Raw genomic sequence first — 22,533 nt, 5'->3', positions numbered from 1 at the left:
CTGAGGCTTGTAGGGAAGACGCAGTGCCAGAGTGAGTATTGGGTTTTGGCTGAAGTCCCATGTCAGTCCTCAAACTAAAGGTCATGCTGGGTATTCTGACTACTCCTTGTGAATCCGGCCCATAATCCCTTCAGACCATGGTTTATAGGGTGAGGACAGGAGCACTGAGCTGTCTTTCATTGCATGGCAGGCAGAACAACCTGAGATGTGCTCCAACGCTGTGGGAACTGAGCCTGCATAAGTGTGTAAAATAGCCTTGACTGGGGACTGCCTTTATCTTCAGGCTCTAGTTAAGATCCTTACATGCCCTATCAGCATATATGATGGAAATAAGATAACAAGATCAATAACCAGAAAAGTTCAGAATTTGTGAACCAGCCTGTTCAGAAAACACCAAACAATAACCACACTGTAGCATTTGTTTTGAGGAAACTAAAACAAGGCATAATCTGGAAAAACTGAAGGAATCGGTATAGTTACAAATAGCTATTTTCTAGTGTCTTTTAGACCTTGCTTCTCTTCATCCTCTTTGCATGTTGGTGATACATGATGGCAGGATCATTCAACAACCCTGAGTTACTGCTATGAATGGAGCAGATGTTACTTGCCACTGTATTTTTAGAATTTTTTCTGCATTCTTTCTTCACTTTCCTTGACTTGTCTGCTTTCCTCTGTCTTGCCTACCCATCTCTTTTGGTTTGAGAGCCACATGGGCATCTTGGAGAAAGTGTTAAAAGCCTGGACTTAAAGATCACTTAAAGAATTCTCAACAACTCTAAGAGGGAGGGAAAAGGTCTTAGGGCCCTTTCTGACTCACTGTAGTAACTGCTTTGTATTGTGACACCCATGAGTATAACTCTGCTTCAGCATCCTCTGTTGCTGGGGTGCCATTCATAAGGGCTGCCGCCACTGCTAAGTCCCTATGCCCTGTGATTTGGGATGTGCTGCAGAGCAGGAATATTTTAGGGTCTGGTCTCTTCATCAGTGGCTTCCCAGGTAAAGATCTGGGGGAAATGGATTCATTAACACAAAAGTTGCACTTGTTTTCTCTTCCATGCCCTTCTCCTTTTTTCTCTGTATCCCTTTTGTATCCCTTTTTCTCTTTGTTTCCTCAAGAAATCTCCATAGCAACCTCCCTGCTCAGAGGAGGAAAGAAGCCAGACTGAGAGAAGCAAGAGAAAGGCAGCCTGTGAAAATAGCCTGGGTGTGTGACAGAGTTGTAGCTTTGCCTTTACTAATTCTGTTTTTGAAGTAACTCTTTGGTTTGGGCTGTGATTGAGAAAAAGAAGCATAAGGTGTGGTGGTGCTAGGGAGATCCACAAGGCGCAAGAATTACATCCATGCTGGTTTGAAGAGACTTCTGGAATCTCTAGTCCGACTTCCTGCTCAAAGCAGAATTGTTGTACATCCAAGCCAAGAGTGTGATAAAAAGGAGAAGGAAAAGAACACCACTCTCACTATCAAACTAAATCAAAGAGCTGTATGCAAGATCTCAAAAGCACAAAAACCCTTTAATTTTGAACAAAATTCCCTTGCAGGAGCAGGGTGGTAGAGAAAGGCGCACGTGAGTTTGTGTACAGACCAACGTGGGGGATAAAGATAAGAAAAGTGTAAAATTTCCTTCCCAGCTTTTGGGAGAACAGTGACACTGAAGGTAGGACTGGGAAGCTCTTGCTGCAAACAGTGCCCAAGGCTGCCTGGGGTTGGTTTGGGAATGTCCTTGGCCAGGGCAGCCCTGCTCCTGTTGCTCAGAGCCAAAGTTTGCGAGAAGGCTGCGTTGACTCCTTTAGAGAGGTGGCAATTCTGACTCCAACACGTAATTTCTGGGGACATTAAACTCTCCCTAGCACTGAATCCTAATCATGCATGCAGGTTAGCAGGAGGGAGAGTGGAGAGAAAGCTGACTGAAACACCCAGTGAAGGGCTGAAAACCTCATGCAGAAACAGACCTGGCCTGCAGGAACCCAGAGCACAGGAGATAGGGACCTACTTTCCCTGTGTGTGCAGTGCTAGAGGAGGTTGCCAGACTTTTCACTGCTGTATTTTACAGCTATGCCCTGAGTCAACAGCTTGTTCAGTTTGCTCTGGATTGCCAGGCCAGCTGCTGTATAATCCCAGCCACGCTGATAAGTGGGAAATACAAGCCTAGGGAAATCTGACCAAGCCTTGGTGAGATACAGTGCAATCATTCTGTGCCTTGCAGGCAAATGCAAGCGTGTTGTGATACCAAGCCCATGCAAGTGGAGAGGTTTTTGCCTGGAGGTTCATGCAGCTGACACACAGGAATACCACTCGTGGCAGGGCATGGGTGGTGTAATCCTAGGACAACCCTGGAGCAGGGGGCAGAGCAGATACCTGGGCCGTGTCCAGTATTTGAATGTAATGTGAGAATGCAACTGAAGGATTTGAGTGTCTACAGGGCACTGTAAGGATAAAAATAAAAAGAAACCTCTTGTCTCAGCCTTGTTCCCTACTCCCTCCATCCATGCTTCTGTGTGGCTTCTGAAGGATAAAGTACTGCTTGTGGAGAAATCATCACATCCCTTGAAACTGCCCCATCCTTGGTGTGTGGCTGATAGCATCCAAGAGAGCCTTTTAGCAACCTGAGGAGCTGATCCAGTCCAAGGCCATTAAGGAAGATGCAGAAAAGGAGCCGTTACTGTTGCCAAGTAGAAAATACAGCTGCTTAACCTGGGACAAAAGCAGCCATGGCTCTGGGTTACGCCATGCAGACCTGGATGAGTCTCTCAGCTTCCTGACTTGAGGAAGTACAGCGGTGTATCTGAATGTGCTCACCTGTGCTGGAAGGGCTTTCAGGTGATGGCATTCATACAGCAGGAGCACAAAGATGCTGCCAGAAAGGATCACTGGGAAGGGCTGTACCAAGGTCTGTGCATTTCTAGAGGTGGGACGATGCAGAGTATGGGCAGGCTTTACCCAACAGAGCCAAGCTCTCCACTACTGTTAGCCTCCAGCCTCCTCATTTCCTGCCTCCTGTCTCTCTGCTCTGGTACCCTTCCTGAAACAATTAAAGGGGGGAAAGGAAACAAAACAAAACCCAAAAGCCCTCCCAAACCACTGTGTGGGATTCTACTAAGCATTTTCGTTGGGCTGGAATGAAAGGTTTCCTGTAGGTTCTCTTTGTTTATTTATTTTGCGTAGCTGTTTAAAATTGCATGTAAAGAAATTTAAAAAAATCTTTGTAAGGAATTTGTTTTGTTTGGAAGATATTTCAGTGGAGACAGTGTTGGCTGTGTGTTTAAAAATGACAAAGGGAGATATTGTTTAAATGCTGCTTTCCAGTTCTGGTGTGCCTTACATATTTCTCTGTTCAGTGGGAATCTGGATAAATAACACATTTGATTGAAACAACTGCTACAAACTCCTGCCTGTGGCTTTGAAGTTCAGTAAAATTGCAGCACCTCTTTGTTTAATTCTGCTAATAAATACAGTTTAATTTTTAGAAGCATGATGTTTTGTCATATCCTTGCCTGGCACAAGATACATAGAAATAAAATAAGCTCTCAGTATTTACCAGCTTCACTATGCTTTGCATGCATGTGTTGAAAAGGATGGTGGTGCAGTAAACATTCACAAAAATGGGAATTGCTCTATAACCTAGGGGTCCTGGACACAAGCCATGCTCGGGGGAGGTGAAGCAAGGATAATTTCCACGACTGTCTCCATGTGTGACAGATTCATCAGCAGGCATCAGAATAATTTTATATTTGATCGTATTTTCTTGTTGCCACTGGTGAAAAAGGATGGAAGCAGAAAAGGCTGCTCATAAAATGTCTCATGTCTGTCAGCAGAGCCTTTGGAAGCTTTTTCCTCTACTGCTCTAAATATGGGGCTTTTTTTGCAAAAGGTCTTGTCTCTCAAGAGTCCTACCCTAGTCTGGAAGAGCCTCTGCTGGGTGTGTTCTGAATCTGTCAGGCTTTGTGTCTGCTAGGACAGCCTCTTGCATAGTTCTGTGGCTGGTCTTTAAAGTTATTGCAGTGAGAGATATGGTTGGGTGGTGACAAGGCAGGGAAGACTGATGTGATGTTTTCCCCTCATGGATGTGTTGTGTTCAGGGACCTCTCAACACCCTGCTGAAGCTTTCCTGTCCCTTTGGGTTTTGGAGCAAAGACCAAGACTGAGCTGGTTTCTAAATTTGGCTCATGTTGGCTGTCCCCTGCAAGGCATGTGCTGGAATCCCTGTGTGAGAAAGAAAAGAAAGAGGAGGGGGTGAGCACCTTGCCTTTAGGTAAGGAATGAGACAGTGGGTGAAAAAACAGTTTAAAGTTGGTGTGACAAGGTACATTATAGGCAGGTTTTTAGGAGCTGATCTTCCGCTTTTTAGATGGCTCATTTGTTTAATTCTAGTCAGCTCAGTGAATTAAACTTTTTCACTTCACCTCACTTAACTTCTGTGTGCAGAGAGGCCTAAGCAATTGATATGACTTTTGCTTTTTGTGGCTGTTATTTTCTCAGGCGTGTTTTTGATTACTGTTGTCTCTGTTGCAGTTGTTTGTTGTTTGTTCTTCTGCAAAAAGGGTGCAAAGCACTCATACTCTGTATGTATTTTATTCCTTTGTCCTCACGTGCGTCAGTTTGAAAACAAAACAAAAAAAAAAGACAAAGAGGAAACAGGGAGAAGCAGGATTCCCTGCTTGTAGACTGTTCTCCTCAAGGGATGGATTCTCATCCATCTCTTAAAAGATATTAAAACCAGAAAAGCAATATGTTACTTTGGATTTTCCCCGGAAGTAACTTATTTAGAGGTTAGATTTGTGTCATTGAGCAGCTGAAGAAACGGCAATGCTTGTGATACTGCATCTCTGCCATTTCTGTGCTTGGCTTTTGACAGAAAGCCTGACTTGCCCAAGGTGTGATACTCTTCTGGCAAGGCACATGTGTGTTGTTGTTCCTGTGTGACGTAGATCTGCAAGGCAACAACGTGGCGTGGTTTCACCAAAGTAACCATAACCCAAAAGCCTTTTTTTTTTTTCCTCCTCATTTCTGCCTGTAGCAGTAAACAAACACTTTGGATTTGATTTCTGTAACAATATTATGATGTGCCCATCTTATTACAGGCTTCTTCTGAAGCCTCACGGAGTAGCAGCTGACGTGTTATCTGCAGCCTGTGTACGGAGCTAGTGGCGGGGCTGATTGGCAAGCTGTCTTCTCCCTGTCTGCTGGTATTAGTATTCATATCAAAGAAAGCTGTTTGGTTCCTTTCTCCTGGGCAACTGCAGGAGTCAATCACTGCTCCCTGATGTGAATGGCAACAAAGAGAAACTGTTCATTGATTCAGAGCAAAAGAGCCCAAGTGGGTGCTTTGATTTCAGAGAAACTCTGCCCTGCAAGGGATCTGCAAGGTTAGACTGCCAGTGTTTTCGCAAATTTTGTCCAAATTGTGACTCCCAAAGTGTTTTGGCAATAGACTGAAAGGCAGGCAGGCCTCATGGATAATTTCACATTAATACCCATGACTTATATGTGCCAGTGTAAGACCTATGATTCCACTGTGAGAGTCAGACCATAATTAAATATCTAACTCTGTAGTGGGGCTGTGCTGGTGGTAAATGGGGTATTGACTTCTGGCTCATATTTTGACTAAAACTACAAACACAATGTAAGGACTTCAGCAAATCCCAATGCCTAAGGTGGTAATGTATTCTGTAAATCAATAATATATTAGTAATAAAAATGACCAAAGCATGCATCCATTAGGAATTCATAATAGAAATTTGTTTAGGTTATATAGTGTATGTATTGATTGCTGCTATTTAAAGATGAAGTATGGCTTTGAAGCAGAGTGCTTATATATGTAGCTGCTTACATTTTAAAGTCATTTATTTTTAATATGAAGAGGGACTTGATAGCATGGGGAAATACGTATGAATAGAAGTCACTATTTTATATTGCAAAATGTTATGGGAATATAAGTGTGCTGAGAAGCCACAAGTAGATGTCTGATGTTTCTGAAACCTAAATCTTGCATTTCAGCAAAATAATAAGCAATATATGTGGCAGTCACTATTTGCAGCTCCAGGCTTCTAGGTAGCTTAAGTTTTTCCTGGCTTGGTGCCTTAACATTGAATTGCTTACCTGTCCATTTTGTGGTACAGTGGATAATGTAACTGGATGTAATACAGGAATGATATGTGTGTGTGTGTATGTGTATATATGTATTTTTATATATATATATAAATATGCATGCATGCACACTGATTTGCCTGACTGTCAGGGACAGATCTGGGTACAGAGCTGCCAGCAGAACACAGACCTTGCTTCTCTGCAGTGCTGCTGGCTCTCTGCAGCTCCCACAGCTGGCACCAGGGGCTGCACAGTCAGAGATGAACTCATGGGACAATGCCAGGGTAGGGAGCACCTGGAGCACCATGACTGGGAAGTAGGATGGATTTAGGGAATAATGCCCCTGACCCATCCCAGTAACATCACACCAGGCCTCTACATGTCTCTGATGTTGATTTAATGTTGTAGGGTGTACACTAGCTAACAACACTGAGAGGCCAGTTAATATCCTTTACAGAATTACCCTAATTTATTAGATAGCCATAGTGGAAGGCTGAATTAAAGAAAAAGGAAAACAAAACCAAAAAACCCCAAGACAGACAAACCTACTAAACACATAGTGCCATACCTATGCTTTCATCTATCCTTCTAAACTTCGGCTGATTAGTCTAGCTCCAGTGCATCTGCATTGTTACCTTCTGTAAGGACAAAGGGTGGAGAAAACAATTCACATGCCATAACTTCAGTCTTTGTCTCACTGCAGCAAATAAAAAATGTTTTAGATTTCACAGATTATGGTTCATTATGAAAACAAAGCAAGCCTCTGACTGAAAATCCCATCTGTTGGTTTGCATTAAGCAATTCCCTTCCTCCTCCTTGCCATTTTTTATTCCTGGGCATTCAAATAAGCTGTCCTGAAACATTTTTTTTTCTATTTACAACCACTAAAGGCAGTATACAAACCTGCTCTTTGTGGATGGACTCAGCAGCTCTGTATAAGAGCTTACTGGAGGTTTTGTGTTGTTTGTTTGGGTTTTTTGTTTTGGGGTTTATTGTTGAATTTTTTAGCATGGGGTCTTTTTTGGGTTTTCTTTTTTTTTCCCTCTAAGTTAATAAATTCAGTGAGTTCCATGCAGATAAATGCCCCCTTCCTCTTCCTGTTCTCTTTCTTCCAAGTATACATAGATCCTTAAAATACAAAGAAACTCCTATCTGTGATCAACAAGCCAGACTGTTTGCACAGTAGCCATCTCACCAAGTAATTTATGAATCAGGCATTGGTGTGTTCCAGGAAAATACTCAGTCATTGCTTAGGTACTTCAGCTGATAAGGAACAAATTGTATGTATGTATGTATCTATCTATCTCTCTACACATATATAAGTAAACTGTTCCATGGTAAATTGCTCACATGGTTAAAAATACTACCTTATTTCTATCTCCATGTATCAGACTTCAGCTTCCAGATCTTGGCTCTTGCTTGCCTTTTTCTACTAGATTAAAGAGAAATATCTTCCCTTGGTGTAGGTACTTGCAGACTAGAATGGTCTTTGAGACCAGTTAAACAGACTACGTAATTTTGGTGGCTCACGTGTTAGACTGGCTTTCCAGGCTTTACTTGATTTTTTTTTTTTTTTTTAAGTTCTTTTGCAAACCCTTTCAAAGTTTCTGACGAACACTCTGAAGTGTAGGGTACCGCAATGTGTACGTTTTCCAAGAACGAATGGTCTCATTAACACCATATGCAGGGCAATTTCACCTTCCCACTTCTACTTATTATTCACCTCCTCATATTTGCAGAGATCGTGTTTGCCCTTTGAGCTGCTGCATGTTGTTCAAATCGTTACCAGTTATGGAAACAGTCTTGTTTCAGAGTGACTGCTTGCAAGTCTGTGGTCTCACATAATGAGCACTTCTTGTATTCTTACATGGACTCGTATTTGTCTGTTTTCAAGCATGGTCTGCTCAGGTAGCGTGTAGATCAATCTGCAAAACTGACAAGGTCTGTGTCATTATTTAACATTTCATCAGTTTTTGCACTGACTACAAATTTGGCAAACTCTGAATTTATTTTCTCTCAGATCATGGAGAATTATGTTGAAGGATTTTCAACTGATGAGGTTCTTGCTGAGCTTCCAAAAATGCTTTGGTTGAGATGACAGTTGCACATTTACATTAGTTTTTGAGAAGCAGAAGCTAATGCATTTCTCCTGTATGCAAGTGGACTTACATTTTTGTGCCTTTTTAGTTTTTTTTAAACCTTGTTAGTAGCAAAGTGCCAGTGCCCAAAATCAAGCTAAAAAACAGCAGGGGGATTCCTAAGAGCATTGTGGGTTTCTTACAAACTCCCATTCTTGAGATTGAATATATTGGGTGTTTTGCTATTAATATCTTTCCAAATATCTGCTAGAACAGAAAGCATCTCTTTATCACTGTGAATGATGAATAATTCTGTTTGCCTCTTTGTAAATACAGAAATACAGATTGGAGAGAGTTACTGAATATTTGTAGGGAGTTCAGTTTGTGCTTGATAGCTGGTTGTCTTTGACCCACAAACCTTACTAATTTAAAAATACTGATGCTTCTTTAAAAACTCTGCAAGCTTTTTTTATTTTTTAAGTTTTTTTTAATATTTTTATTTTAGTTTGGTCTGCAGTTATTTCGTTTGTGTTTTGAGCTTTTAGCGCTGAGTGTTTGTGTTTCCAAACTGTAATTTGTACTTGTTAACTACACTGCTGTGGTTTTTTTTCCAACATATTTTTTGTAAGTGAAAGTAGACTATTTAATAAAAGAAACCATTTCTCATTACTGCAGAGTTAGGGATTTTGTGATGTGGAAACAGACTTCTCAGTTTACTGTCTGCCTTTTTAATCTTAAATCTTCCTTTCTGTTTAATTTTGTGTGAAATATTTTAACCTATGAGGAGCTATCCTGGCTAAAACCCTCAAATATTTGTGTTACCAGTCAGGACTGTGATCTTTTTTTCTGACCAAGTAAAATTGGTTTGTGGTTATTTGCTCATAGACATCTGTGTGTTTGTTGATGCTGGTGGTTTTGGTTTTCTTTGTTGTTGGGTTTTTGGGAAGTAATTTTTTGTTTGTTTGTGGTTTTGGTTGGGTTTTTGTTTGTTTGGGTTTTTTTTTGTCTGTGATCAACACAATCAATAAGGGCTAATATTACAGTGCATCAAAAAGATTGGCTCAACAGTAAACTTGTTCAGTGACCTTTTGTATTTTGCCCAGGTTGTTACCCTTGAAAAACAGGGGCTTTTTTGTTTTTTGTTTGTTTTTTTTTTCCCCCTTCACAGTTTGAGGACCTTTATTACAGAATAATGGGGGGCATTAGAAGACTTTTAAGTAGAAAAATCTGATTTATTTTATGAAGGTTTTTCCTTGTGCTCCAAAAATCCCCTTGGAGGGACAGTGGCAGCAGAATTCTTTCCTCATGTATGAAGAAGGAGCACAAGATGACAGAAATATGTAACAATTTTATTCTTAGAAAAAAAGGAAAATTCTAAACGTGAAGTACAAATAACTCTAGAAGAACAATGCTTGAAACAGGTACAAAAGGAAATGGATATTATAGATAGAACAAAAAGTGCTTGAAATGGATCCTTTGTTAGGTATAAGTCAGTTTCTATTTAGAAAGTGCACTTAAATGTACTGCAACATAATTACATTAGAAATATAATTAATAATCTCCCAGAAAGTTTTCTGGAAACCTTTCTCTGGTGCTTTTTTTTTTTTTTTTTTTTTTTTTCCAACTTGAAAGAATCATTCAAAACTCTTTAGGGGCAGAAAGCACAGGGGATTTACCAAGTGCTAAGCAAGTGCTTGGTTTTCCAAGACGCCTTTCTGTGCCCTTCTGACGAGCATCCTCTGGTGTCACAGCAGTGCTGAGGCTTGAAAAAAGTCCTGCTCTCTGTGACACCTTATTTATAGGGGAAGGAGGAATGGACTCTTTCATCAGGTTATTTTGTCAAAAATATTTCTTTGCCTTTGGGCCCACTATCTCTCTCTGATTAGACTGGGCAAATATATCCTGTTTTTTTGCTGCCAGAGAGATCAGCAAAAGATTTACTTCTTTCATCTACCTCTTGAAGGAGGACAATTTGAAACAAGTCTAGTGATTGTGTTAAAAAAAAAGGCTAAAAAAAGAGTCTTCCATCCATCACAGTTGTTTGCAGTAGTTTTCTCCTGAAGCAACTTAGATAATATTTTCAGCCATATTTTCATTGAACTGGTGAGCATTGTGCCCTCAAGTGTAGCATCTGCACCTGTTTGTTACTCATGCTGTGTGACTATCCTTCTGTGTGTCACTGTAGCTCCTGTTCCTAACCTGCACACATTTCTTCTCTCTTTAAAATGTCCTTTGGGGCACAGACCCTCATTTTGTTCACTTGTGCACATGGGTGTCTGCAAAGGAGCCCTACAGTTTCCCATAGAACAGGTAATGAATCATGATATCCAATGCTTTAGGGACTTCCATAAAGCAGGGCTGGCTTTTAACCAGTATGAGGTTGGTGTTTTGTTTGTTTTATTTATTTTTTTTAAACTGAGCACAATGTCTCTGTTACTACTCACACTTGTTATCGCTGCTTTTAAAAATGCTTATTAGGCTATTGTTAACCACTTTAAGGGGTGGAATGGAAAATGAAGATAAACTTGTATCCTGGGACACCTCCACAGCTGGTGGAGTGTGGGAGGGCAGGATTCAGAGTGTTTTATTGTAGATAAAAACGTAGTAAGGTGAGTTTGGCCACACTGTTGTGCCCTGGCTGCCCTTATCTGCAATGGGAGTCCTGGTGGTACCACAGGGTAGCATCCCCTCCCTACTACAAAGCCCAGAAGCTCTCAGCTGCTCACATGACTTTTCTGGGAGCAGCTGATATGTCCAGGGCATTTCTGGGAGCCTGCAGCTGAGCAGAATTGTTTCAGATTTTTTTAATTATTATTATTTTTTGTGACTCACCTTGAGATGGGGGCAGTATTAAATGCATGTAAGTATTTTACCAACACATACCCATATATAGCTATATAAACTTTCTGGAGCAATATTTGCACAGGTTCTATTAGGTGAGGAAAATAATTAAGGACAGTGCTTGCTGTGAGCAGGTGGGTGCAATAGGAAACTTCATCACTCAAGATTATAGCTGTGTTTCCTAGAAGGTGAACCATTTTCTGGAGGTAATTAATTAGTTTTAATGTTTTGCTACTTTCTGCTGAGGAGAAGGTGGCACTACGGGCAAAAATATATGAATTCCTTGAAAATCTGCTTTTACTTCACCTGGAGCAAGTGCGCACATTTCAGTTCGTTCCCCAAATCTAATTCTCCTACTGTTATTTATTTTTAAAATTGATGGGAAGTAAATGAAGTTGGCCACTGCTCAGATGAATGTAAATGCTTCTGAAAAGCTCTTTGAAGCTGCCAGTAACTTCAAGGTGAAATTGTTGATATTTTGAGGTCAGAGGAGGAGGGGGAGTAAACATCATAGAGTTTGGGGAGTCATGATTCAGAGGACTGCAAAGAATGGCTTGGCACAGCCTACTTGTAATTCTTGTTGGTGTATCAGCAAAAAATGGATCTTGGCTCTCATGCCAGTATTCCTGGCATGGAGCTCATATATGGCATGCTGTGGAAAACTTCATCCAGCAGCTGGGGACCAGGTTATCTTTGCAGATTACTCAGAGGTAATCTACACTTAGAAGCACCCATTGGTTTCTAAAAATTCAGCAGGGGATCCCAAATGTCATTTTTGCCATGTAGGAAACAATGCTTGCCATTTTGCCTGATGCATATGCACCATGCCTTTCTAAAAGTTTAAGAAGTGCACATATATAAAACATATAACGGAATGCAATTCTGAGAAGTCAGGATCTTAAGGTAGTCTCACACTTCTTTATAAAACTTTCACAGTTATGGCTAGTGGAAAGAACAAATTCCCTGTTGCTATTTATGGCAGAGACTCAAAGGAGCCGTGATGGCTAAAACACAAAGAAAAATCAGTTATTAATGATCTATGATTTAGCCATATTACTTCCTTGAGATGTCTAGTCTTTGAAGTCTGGGAAACTTCTTGTAAAATGAATGCTAAAGGTGTCATTTTTGGCCTTTAATGTAAAGCAGTTGGTTTAAATGGTAAATATTTGGGGCCCCAGACTTTTCTACAGATATTTGAGTGATAGGCTCTAATACTTTGGTAGGAATTCTTTTTAGCTTGCCTGTCTTTTTCTCTGGACAGGTCTCCCCATTTCACATGGTTCTCCTTTCTAGGCAGTACAAACTTAAAAATAGATTTACTGCTCTGATAAACAAGTCTGTAAACAGCACAAAGTAATCTTCACTCTGCTGTTCATCATTTCTGTAATAATGCAGATATTTCTACAAGAGCTTTAATGTTTCCCTTCAGAGGCTTTTCAGGGAGCTGTAAATCAAAATTAAACTTTACTTTGCGAAGGTATTTCTTGGTAGGAATCTATTATTTGCAGCTCTTCAGCAAAGCTCCAAATACATCCAACCTGTCTAATTCAACAGCCTTAAAAGAATTGCTGAACCTGCTGAGTTCACCAGGTCTCTTTGGTTTTTTGGGGTCAGTTAGTTACTTTGCTGCAGTTTTATGTTGGGGTTTCCCCCCTTCTCTGCTTCTTCCCCCCTCCCCTCCCCCCCATTGTTTCCTCCTATGGTGAGATAAAAGTCAAATCTGGGCTCTGTTTCATCTTCAATGGCAGACTGTCTCCAACTTTTGAGAATGCATTTGAGTCTTGTCCTCCTCCAGTTATCTTCATCCTGCTTCCAGTAGCCCAGGGCTGCCGCCTCCCAGTTTGCAGTGGTTCAAGATGCAGAAGAGCACTTGGGAAATATCCACCTAGGCCACCACTACATCCTACTGAAGCCCGTTCTAATGGCAAACCTAAAATAACTCTGATGGTAACAGGAAAGCTATTCTAGCTTTGTGTTATTTTAGAAAGGGTAGGATTTTAAGCTATTGTTTTAAATGGGAATAAAAACAAATTGTAATTTTAAATGAACTTATTATATAATATGAAACCTGAAAATTATGATCAGATTCTTTTTACTTAATGTCCTTAGACTAAACCCTTGATGCTCATTTATCTAACTGCCTCTATGATTATACCTGTTATGGTGGTTTATAAAAGTTTTCATATGAGATTAAAGATTAACCTTACTAATGGCTACAATTAAAACCTACACTGGAGTAATTTGAAATGGGGCAAATTCTGTAATTACTCAAATCTTCTCGCTCCACCATATTAATTTGTGCTGTATTAAATTTAAGATACCAAGGTTGTTCAGCAGTGTCAAGGCTTCTCTGATTTTGAGGTTTTTTTGGGATTTTTGTTGAAGACAGTTGAATGCCTGTTGTTACAATAGTAACTTTGAGTTGAGTAAGAACTACGTGGCATGTTTTTCATTACTAAGGACCCCAGTGAAATTTTTGTGTATGGATTTGTAAAAAGGACTGGTCCCTGTGGCTCAGAACCTAATGCTTCTTTTATTGAGAATACAAATGTCTCAATGTTATGGACCAGGATATAAAAGCCAGATATTTTAATAATGTCACTGTTTGGCTGGAGGGCAAATTTACCATAAGGGTTAGTTATAGAAATTAAGCACCACAGGGCAAGGCTTTAAACTCTGACACTTTCCCTGTCTGTGCACAGCTTTCCTACACTTGAAAGGTAATTCACATGAAAGATGCCTGTAAATTTAAAGAACATTTTTATTTAATATATGCCTTTCATTACAAATTAGATTATCCACTGCAAAGGAAAAGATACTTGGGAATAGTTTTTTTCCTGTGATGGGGCCTAAATATTAATGTACTTGCATTCAACATCTCCTTGGAGGCCACGTTTATTTGTCTGTTGTTCTCAACTTGTTGCTTCTGGTTTAATTAAATTCATTAAAGTGACATTTAGCTCAGGCTGAGACTGTGCTTCTGACCTCTGATTTGAAGGTAGGTTGTCACGTTTTTTTTCAAAACACTCTAAATTCAGCCGCCCTTCCTTCTAAAAATCGTGTGCTTTCTTCCTATGACCTGAGCTAATCTTTTCTGAGCTGATTCAACTCTATCAGCCCAGCAGAAATCCCCCCTTTCCCTTTTCCCCCCCGCTGGTTTAGTTTCTTGCTGAATTACTGACTTGCCCTTTCTCATGGAGGGGTGCAGCAAGCACGGAGCTGGATGCACCTCCAGCAGCGGAGCCATGGCTGGAGATGGGAGGGTTTGTTCTGGGGAGGAAGCAGGATCCCTTCTTCTTCCAACAGCACTCTCCAGGCCGGTGCACTTAGCCAGAGCACGGCCTCTTCAGCAGCCTGGAGGGTGTGACCCTTGGTGACACCTTGCTCCAGTGTAGAGACCAGCTGCAGAACTATTCACCTCTCCATGAGGGGGAGGTAGGTGAGGATGGAGCCTTGTTGAAAGGCGAGTTTGTTGCAGTTCTCAGAGGTTCCCATCGCTCACTAATGAGGCAGCATCCCCTGAGTCCCAGAAGGTGGGAATGGAGAAGGAGAAAGGAAGTGCGGTATTGCTGGTGCACTGCTTTTTCCCACAGGCCTGGTTTGGGTCTCCCTGGCTCAGGCTGTCTTCACAAAGTGCCTCAGTCACCTCCTCCTGTCAAACTCCTTCCCTCAGAGCTACCGTCTTGATTCTGTGATTTTGTTCTTTTATCACTTCCTTTCTTCTCTCCCTGGGCTTTGCAATGACTGGGTGCAAATGCATCCACTTCACTGTTGTTGTCTTTTTCTGGTCATCTTCCACAGTACTCTTTGCCCACTGTCTGTGAGTTTCTTTTCTCTTCTCTAGGAAGATACTGAGAGATTCAAAGATAATCTAATGCTTCTTACTCATAAGGGAAGCTTCTTCATACTTGGGTAAGGGTTTCGGAATGTAAGGGGAGAGAATAAGGATATTTATCAGCTGAGCATGGCAAAGAGATGAGCAGTATTGGTGGTATGAAGAGTGAGCAGTAGAATTACCCCAGGATGTAGCTGTCTGGTGCTTAATCCTCTGGCTTCTGTCCCTGGGCTTTTTGGGCAGAGAGTGGTGGAAGGGCCAGGTGTTTGTCCATCACTGCTTTGAGATCTTCGATGCCTGGAAATGCAGAAAGAGATCTGCCATGGAAATAAAAGGTGCTCTCCATGAGGCTTATGCATGGAGACAGAGGCTTGTTTCAGAGATATTCAGTACAGGACTAGGCTAGATTTTGGAGTTTTTTGTGCTCCTGTTTGTATCCATAGCTGTGTCACCTTGGAAAATTCACTGATTGTGTGTGAATTTTGGCTGTCCCTACAGAAAGTCCTCTCTATGTTTGCTACAGCCTTTGGTGAATCCTTTTAATTGTGGTGGAGGGCATCAGATATAAACTTACAGATGAACATCTCTTCTATTTTCACTCATAGAAGCTGGGAGCAAATCCCTAGCAGGTGCTCCTTGCGTGCTATAATGGAGATAGAGTAAGCAATTTATGGAACCATAACATAGTTGATCTCAACCTCCATATAAACAGCACAAGGAAGTTTATGAGGATTTTCTGGTTTTTAGCTTTTCTTTGGTTGCTTTGGCTGGGGTGTTGCCCAGCCTTCTGTTTCTCTTCTGTTTTTGGTTTGTTTGTTTGTTTTTTTTTGTATACTCCATCCCAGCATGTAAAAAGATGCTTTTTCAGTTTGTGAAGTCTGTTCATAGCTGGCTGTTTGCTGGCTAAGGAGAATCAAGGTGAAGGTGACCAAAGGAAAGTTGCAAATTGCTTTTGATATCGTCTGTAAAATAAGAAAGCCTGAGATGATCTAGGAGGATGTGGGTATTTGATTCATGTGAGGAAACCAAAGCTGAAGCCACATGCTTCACTTTCTGAGGATGTGTCTAATTCTCTTCTTCCTTTTCATGGCTGATTTTAGAGTGCTTAATGGGGGAGATAAGATCATGTTCCCATTTTGATAGATGAGACAGCAATCAGCTGAGACACACAGGGGAGAGCTGGAATGGGGACCAGGACTGTCCAGCCTTGCACTGCTGATGGCTTCAGCTCTTTGGCCACACTGGCTGCCTTCAGTCTTCAATTCTTCCCCGGGGGAGCTGGATATGGATGTTGCAAGCATTTGCTGCAATGTCTTGGCACCAGCCTTTGTCTGTAGGATGCACTTTTCTTTAACCCCACTGCAGGCTGAGAGTAGAAGAAAGGCTTTTCCACCGTGTCTCTCTAGAAAAGATGTTGTGTGTTTTTTTCTTTATTATTTTTTTTAAATTCTCAGCGTCTGTAGAGAAAGTGGGGAAGAAAGAATGGTATTTCCATATTTGTATATTAATCATAAGATTTCAGAGAACGTTGGGCTGACCAAGCTATTTTAAGCTTGTCAGAACTTTGTTGATATTTCTGAAAGTACTGGGAAGTGGGGATATTGGATGCTTGAGAAATGTTTGTTGTCACCATCTTTAACTCAAGGCTTTGCTTTCTACTAATACTGCTCTTGAGATGAGAGGCCAGGCATAATTTGGATTAAGGAAAAGAGAGAGAAGAAATACTGAGCAATGTCTGGATGCAAACTATTTATGCACTAAGGAGTCTTTATATCCTAATAGGGAAAAGTGAGGCCGTGGTTTAGAAAAGCACTTCAGAATGTGGAGTGAGCCCTACAAAGCCCATTGACTCATTGACTGAAAGAGATTTCCTCTCCTACCCACCCACACCTGAGTAGGCTTGAGAATAAGAGGAAGGGGACTTTTTTATTATTTCTTTAGGATTTTTTCCCCCACAGAGCCAAGGTGAACTGTGGGAGTATTAAATACTGCAAAATTACAAACACAGAAGCATTCTTCCAAATTACTAGGAAACCACTTCCCCCAGCATGCTCTGTTTGCACTAGGGAACAGTAAGTCAGATACTTAGCTGGGCAGACCAAATCATATACAGAGCTTGTGAAAATAATTATCTCTACAATTCCAGCTTTTGTTTCACGACCCTTAAATATGCACTGAATTTTCGCTCTGAAAATTCTGAGCCAGAACATGATTTTGCTGGGAAAATTGCATATAAAACCTAATTAAAAGCATCAACCCACACTTTTCTTTTAAAAGTACATCTACTACCATCATGCCTCTAAATGTAACAGAGCTCAACAAGTCTCTAGCAGCCAAGGAAACACATAATTTAAAGGCTATTTCGGCATTTGATTAAGCACACAGTGATAACTACAAGCCCGTGCCCTGCAGGCATGACAAGAGGCAATTATGTTCTGAGGTCAAAAGCGAGGGGGAGAAAAAGCACAAGATTTTGATGACTTACTTAATTTCCCAGCTCCTGAAATTAGCAGAGACAAAGGAGTTCTAAATCGCCCAGATAAAATCCTGTCATTATCTGTTGCCTTTTCACCCTCTGCTCTCACTTTGCCCTGCAGAAGCTCTGGAGGATTATTTTCCACCAAATGGCTGCACTTAAAAAACTCAAGTTGGCACACATTTAAACGTTGTAAAAGTTTTGTATTTAGATGGCTGTCTGCACATAGGATCCTGGAAAAAGACACCTGCTTTTCCAAGTAGTGAGCAGCCATCAGCTCCTCTTGACTTCAAGCCAACAATTAGGTCACTTATTTAGGAGATTAAATAAGGAGCTCAATGAGAGACTGTGAAGATAGGGAACTGCTCAAAAAAGAGAGGAGTGTATTAATGAATTAATACAATCGTGCTGTGTATTTCACAGATGGGCTTTGATGTATCTTGTTTCACAGCAAAAAGCAAAACATCTTTGCTCCTTACAGGAAAACCAGTAAAAATGATTAAGTAAGATTATCATATAGGGGCACGACAACAACAAAAATGTGTTTACAAGGAGATAAACAGCCAGGCTCTAATCTCCCTTTGGAGTATTTATTGCAGATACTGAAGTAGAAAAAAAAAGCCATGCAGAGCAAATTATTTGGTGGTCAATGGCAGGATGGAAAACATGTGCCTATCACTTTAGAAGAAAGTATGATAGGAGATCATGCTGTATTACAATATTCAGCTGCTTCTAGTTTTTCTAGTTTATGCTTTTTATCCAGAAATTAAATGTAAATGTTGATTCCATGATACCACAGGGAGGTGTCTGTAAGTGAAAGCTGTCCTTCTTAGAGCAAGCTGTCAAGTGATTATGCGAAAGGCAAAAAGGTGAATTGCAGGAAGTCTAAAGCTGAATCTATAAGTGTTTGCATCTGTCCAGAGATTTTTTTACTGGAGAGTAGAACATGAGCTGTTATTCTGGGGAAGGGGTGTTTAGCTTGTGTTTGGGGTGTTTAGGGGGTATCCTTGGAAGTGATACACATCCAATTTTAGTAGATCAATGCTGTAAAGTCTTATGTACGGGAGACATACCCATGAAACTAGAAATGTGTTCTCATTTGAGGTAGAGAAATATCTTTAATGGTTTTGTAAATTGCTGTTAGTAATTCTCAATGTCTTATTTCCAGCATAACACAAGAGTTAAGGTTAGCTGCATTTGTACAGCATTGTTGTTTGACAAATACACCGGGTTTGTGTGAGTGAATTCTCAGGCATTTAATTTTTTGTGAATTTAAGCACGGTTTTCTTCAGCCCTCACGTGTTCAATTGATTTAGAATAGGTACTAAAAAACACCCCAAAACATAGGAATTAAGAGCAAAAATAGACTTTCTGAATTGTGTGGCTCAGTAGTTTTGTATTCTGTAGTGGGAACTGTAAAAAGTAAAGGAGTATTACCAACTCTCTTTGCCCTTTGTATAGCCTGTGTTAACCTTACAGAGAAAATGATCCAAATTGCCCAAAGACTGGGCAAAACCATAGCTCCAAACAGCTAATATTGCCTATAAACCTCATTTTGTCATTTTTTTGGCAGTTAACAGGAGTCATCTAAGCACATGGCAGGAGGAGGGAGGGCCCTTGGCCTCAACATTCTGCCAAAAGCTGCTAGAAACCTTCTGCCTCCCATGTCACCAATCTGCTCAGGTTTAGCACAGAACAGGCTTGAGAGGAGAGCTCACCACAGCTCTTTTCCAAAATCAGAATCCTGGCATCAGAAATATTTTGGTCAGCACTGGCCTTCTGCCATGGAGTCCAGCGTTTGACAGAGCAGAGCCTGCTGCAGGCTTCTGTGGACAGATCCTTGTAAGCAACCTTAATACCTCTTGAAATTGTTTTAGGGCAGGCTAAAATTGGTGAGCTCTGCTGACTCTGCCTTTCTGTCTGGCTTATCTCTTCTATCAAATGGTGTCTCTAACATTGTCCCATCCTTCCTCCACTCACCTCCACCTGACTAGTGGTATCAAGCCAAGGGTAAGAATGAGGCAGTGCACCTTAGAGGTTCATGCTTGTCCTCCTCGTTTTCCTTGTCCTCCTCATTTTCCTCTTCTTGTAACAGGAGAAGCTGGTGGCAGTGAGAATTGATTGCATTGCACAAATGTGTGGTGCAATATGAGCCCAGGGCAAAATGGTTTCTCCGTTTCTCAGAGAAGGAGGACATCTCAAGTGATCCAAACCCTAAAGCTGTGCTAATTGTGCAAGCTGTTATTCAAGAATAAGCACACATCTGTCTTGGGGGTTTGGCAATTAGTCCACAACTCTGGCACACCAGGGAAGGTCTGATATAAAAGTAATCCCCGCAGATTTACAGAATTGTATCCAGTGATACATAAATGAGACAACTGACAATAATGGAAGGATTCATGGAAGTCAGTGTGTTGGATTGCTGCCTGACAGACAGGGCAGCCTTGATATAGTCAAATGGTATTCTGAGAAACAGCAATATAATCTTATTTTCCATAAGAAAACTTGGTGTGCATGTGCCATGGGGAAGTTTCATGGAACAAACCAGGAGAACATTGGATAGGATTTTTGGTTTAGGAGGAGGTTATTTTGGTGTTTTTCATAATGGGGCCAGGAGGAAAGGGAGTTGTTGAAAGATGCCTGGTATCAGATGGGCCATGGATCTACTGGAGGCTTAAACCTCTCACCATCCCAATGAGACAGGCTCGAGTTGTATGTTGAGTTTTGTGGTTAGAAGTGTTCAAATGTAGCTTGGGGGGCACATCATCCCTGTATCTGAAAACCTTTATGGTTCCTTTCATTCTTGTGGAATAAAGGAGGAAAAGAGATGGCTTTTAGTTCAGCTTGTGACTGGTGTGCTAGGCTGGGAAACAAGTATTTGGTTCCTAGCATCACCATGGATTTCCCATGAGATCTTCTGGAAGCTGCAAAACCCCTCTGCAGCTGAGTTGAGAAAGACAATGTGTAGCTACTCCATATGGATATTTGGGGATTAATATATTCGCATTCGTCAAGCTGTTTAAGATTTTTGGATCAAAGAGGCTGTAAAGATGGGAAATACAATTGCTTGTTGTCAAGTGGCATTGTTTACTAATACTTTAGGGCTTTGTTTTCAAGGCATCTCAAAGTGTGTTTCTTTTTTTTTTTTTTTCTTTTGCAAACTGTAGCCTGGATTTCTTTTAAAACAGGTAAGATTTCTGAGAGCTCTTTAATTTCACAAGTATTTGCCAGCTATTTGACCGTCTAGGCAGATCCAATGCAAAGCTAAGACTGAACTTAAATCATCTGGTGTCCCGTAAATTGGCCTTTCCATGGAAAGTATCTCTGCAGGGCCCAAACTTTGGGATGGTTGCCAGAACCTGCAGGCCATCCCCTGGCATGCTGCAGGCTACAGCAAAAGCCATTAGGATCACTTTTTCTAAGGGCTAAGAAAAGGACCAGGAGCAATACAGATGTTATTACATCTGCTGTAGGACAGGTGCAATCTTGCTGAGCAGGTGGGATTCTGATCCTGGATTGCTTGTTGTCATAAAATTTTCTTTGCTTGTTCAAGTACAACTCAGGACTGTAATTTTATATATCAAAGCCAACTAGTTTTTCACCTGGTAAGTAGAAATAATAACAATGCCACAGTTGCTATTTACCTGTTTCAATAAGGGATTTCTAAAGCCCTGTATAAAAGGGATCTATAGCTTGTTTTTAAAATGAGAAAATCAAGTCACTGAATGGGGAAGTGATTTCTCTGGGCAGCCAGCAAGCCAGCGACCAGACCCCGTTTCTGCAGATCTTATCTGAATGATACCCAGACTATCTCAGCACAGCATATGGGTAAAGCCTTCTACTGAACGTGATTCCGCTTTTAATTTTAGCCTCGCTGTGGAAAGCCAGTGTTGACTGTGTTTCTGTGTTAATCCTTGCAGCTTTCAGCCGTGCCCCAGTGCCCATGGCTGTGGTCCGAAGGGAGCTGTCCTGCGAGAGTTACCCCATCGAGCTGCGCTGCCCGGGAACAGATGTTATCATGATCGAAAGTGCCAACTACGGCAGGACCGATGATAAAATCTGTGACTCTGATCCTGCTCAGATGGAGAATATCCGCTGTTATCTGCCAGATGCCTATAAGATTATGACTCAAAGGTATAGTGCTTAATATTCTTTGTTTGCTGACTGTCGATTTTTTAATCCGGAGTGTACACACCAGTTTGTGTGTGTGTTTGCATGAGAAAATGCAGGTGCTTAGTCTGGATGTGTGTACAGAATTTGTACAGAATTACAGCTATCATTGCTAAACTGTGGGTTTAACTGAGTTGGTTTAGCGTCACGCAATATAAATAACATTTCCTGTAAGTACTGCTCATCAGTCATCCTGATTCTCACTGTGTCCCAGTTTTCCTTCTGAAATACCTAAATATCAAGGCTCTTAATGAATGTGGAAGTGAAATCTTTCTCAAAATGCATATTCACTAGTTTTTGTGCTGTGTTCAAACAGAATGCCAGTAATCTCCTTGAACAATCAATATTTTATGTTTAGAATAACATTTACAGTTTTCAAGGCACAGAGAGGCATCTGCATCCTTCCTTGTGTTGCCAGGCTTTGTTTTAGGGGAGATCTGAATTTCTAGTCAAGCACTGGTATTCTCATTGATGAATTGCTGAATTTCTGTATAATAACTGTAACTGTTCAGTGTGGCTGCTGCATTTGGAAGTGTTAACTGAGATACAGTCAGACGTGTAGACAGACTCCTGTCTTGCTTGCAGAGCCAGGGCCTAACAGTTTATTCCAACACAGAGGTATCTTGGTTATGAAAAGCCTTTTAAATGCTGCTGAAATTTTAAGGATATTTTCTGGCACAAATGGTGTTGTGGGGAGGATTCATAAGTCATAGCTCTTGACATGTAATTGAATTCAGTAATACATTCCTAATGCATGAAAAATTATTTAGTGCATTTGACTGTTAATTAGTAATAGAGATTAGTATTTCAAGGTATTAATAATGGCATTGGCATAGGCAAAGTGTGGCTAATTGATGTCATGACAACATGTGTTTGGGTCCTAACAGTGACCTCATGGCTTAAAGCAGTGCAGGGGTTTAATGGGGCATCTTGCTGTTGTTTGCTGTGAAATGCTTTGCACTAAAATGGACTGGTGTGAGCGACGTGAGTTTCAGCTGTGTTTCACATGCAAACTGCTATTTTTGACTTCCCTTTAGAAACTGCTCCAT

General features: G+C 41.0%; 1 protein-coding gene across 27 annotated transcripts in view; it reads left to right on the top strand.

Moving 5' to 3' along the window:
• ADGRL3 (adhesion G protein-coupled receptor L3) overlaps positions 1-22,533 on the top strand; it is a 492,252-nt gene that overhangs the window by 207,404 nt on the left and 262,315 nt on the right. For 26 of the 27 annotated variants that reach the window (XM_038134649.1, XM_038134653.1, XM_038134645.1 and 23 more), the window contains exons 4-5: positions 20,482-20,502; positions 21,235-21,448. In XM_038134649.1, coding sequence (XP_037990577.1) covers positions 20,482-20,502; positions 21,235-21,448 — 235 coding nt within the window. The remainder of the gene's footprint in view (positions 1-20,481; positions 20,503-21,234; positions 21,449-22,533) is intronic. The other variant, XM_038134633.1, reaches the window with a different exon arrangement.

This window comes from Motacilla alba, chromosome 4 (genome assembly GCF_015832195.1).
Source record: "Motacilla alba alba isolate MOTALB_02 chromosome 4, Motacilla_alba_V1.0_pri, whole genome shotgun sequence".
Taxonomy (NCBI): Eukaryota; Metazoa; Chordata; class Aves; order Passeriformes; family Motacillidae; genus Motacilla; species Motacilla alba.
The sequence above is the reverse complement of the archived record's forward strand: the minus strand, read 5'-3'. Positions and strand labels throughout refer to the sequence as shown.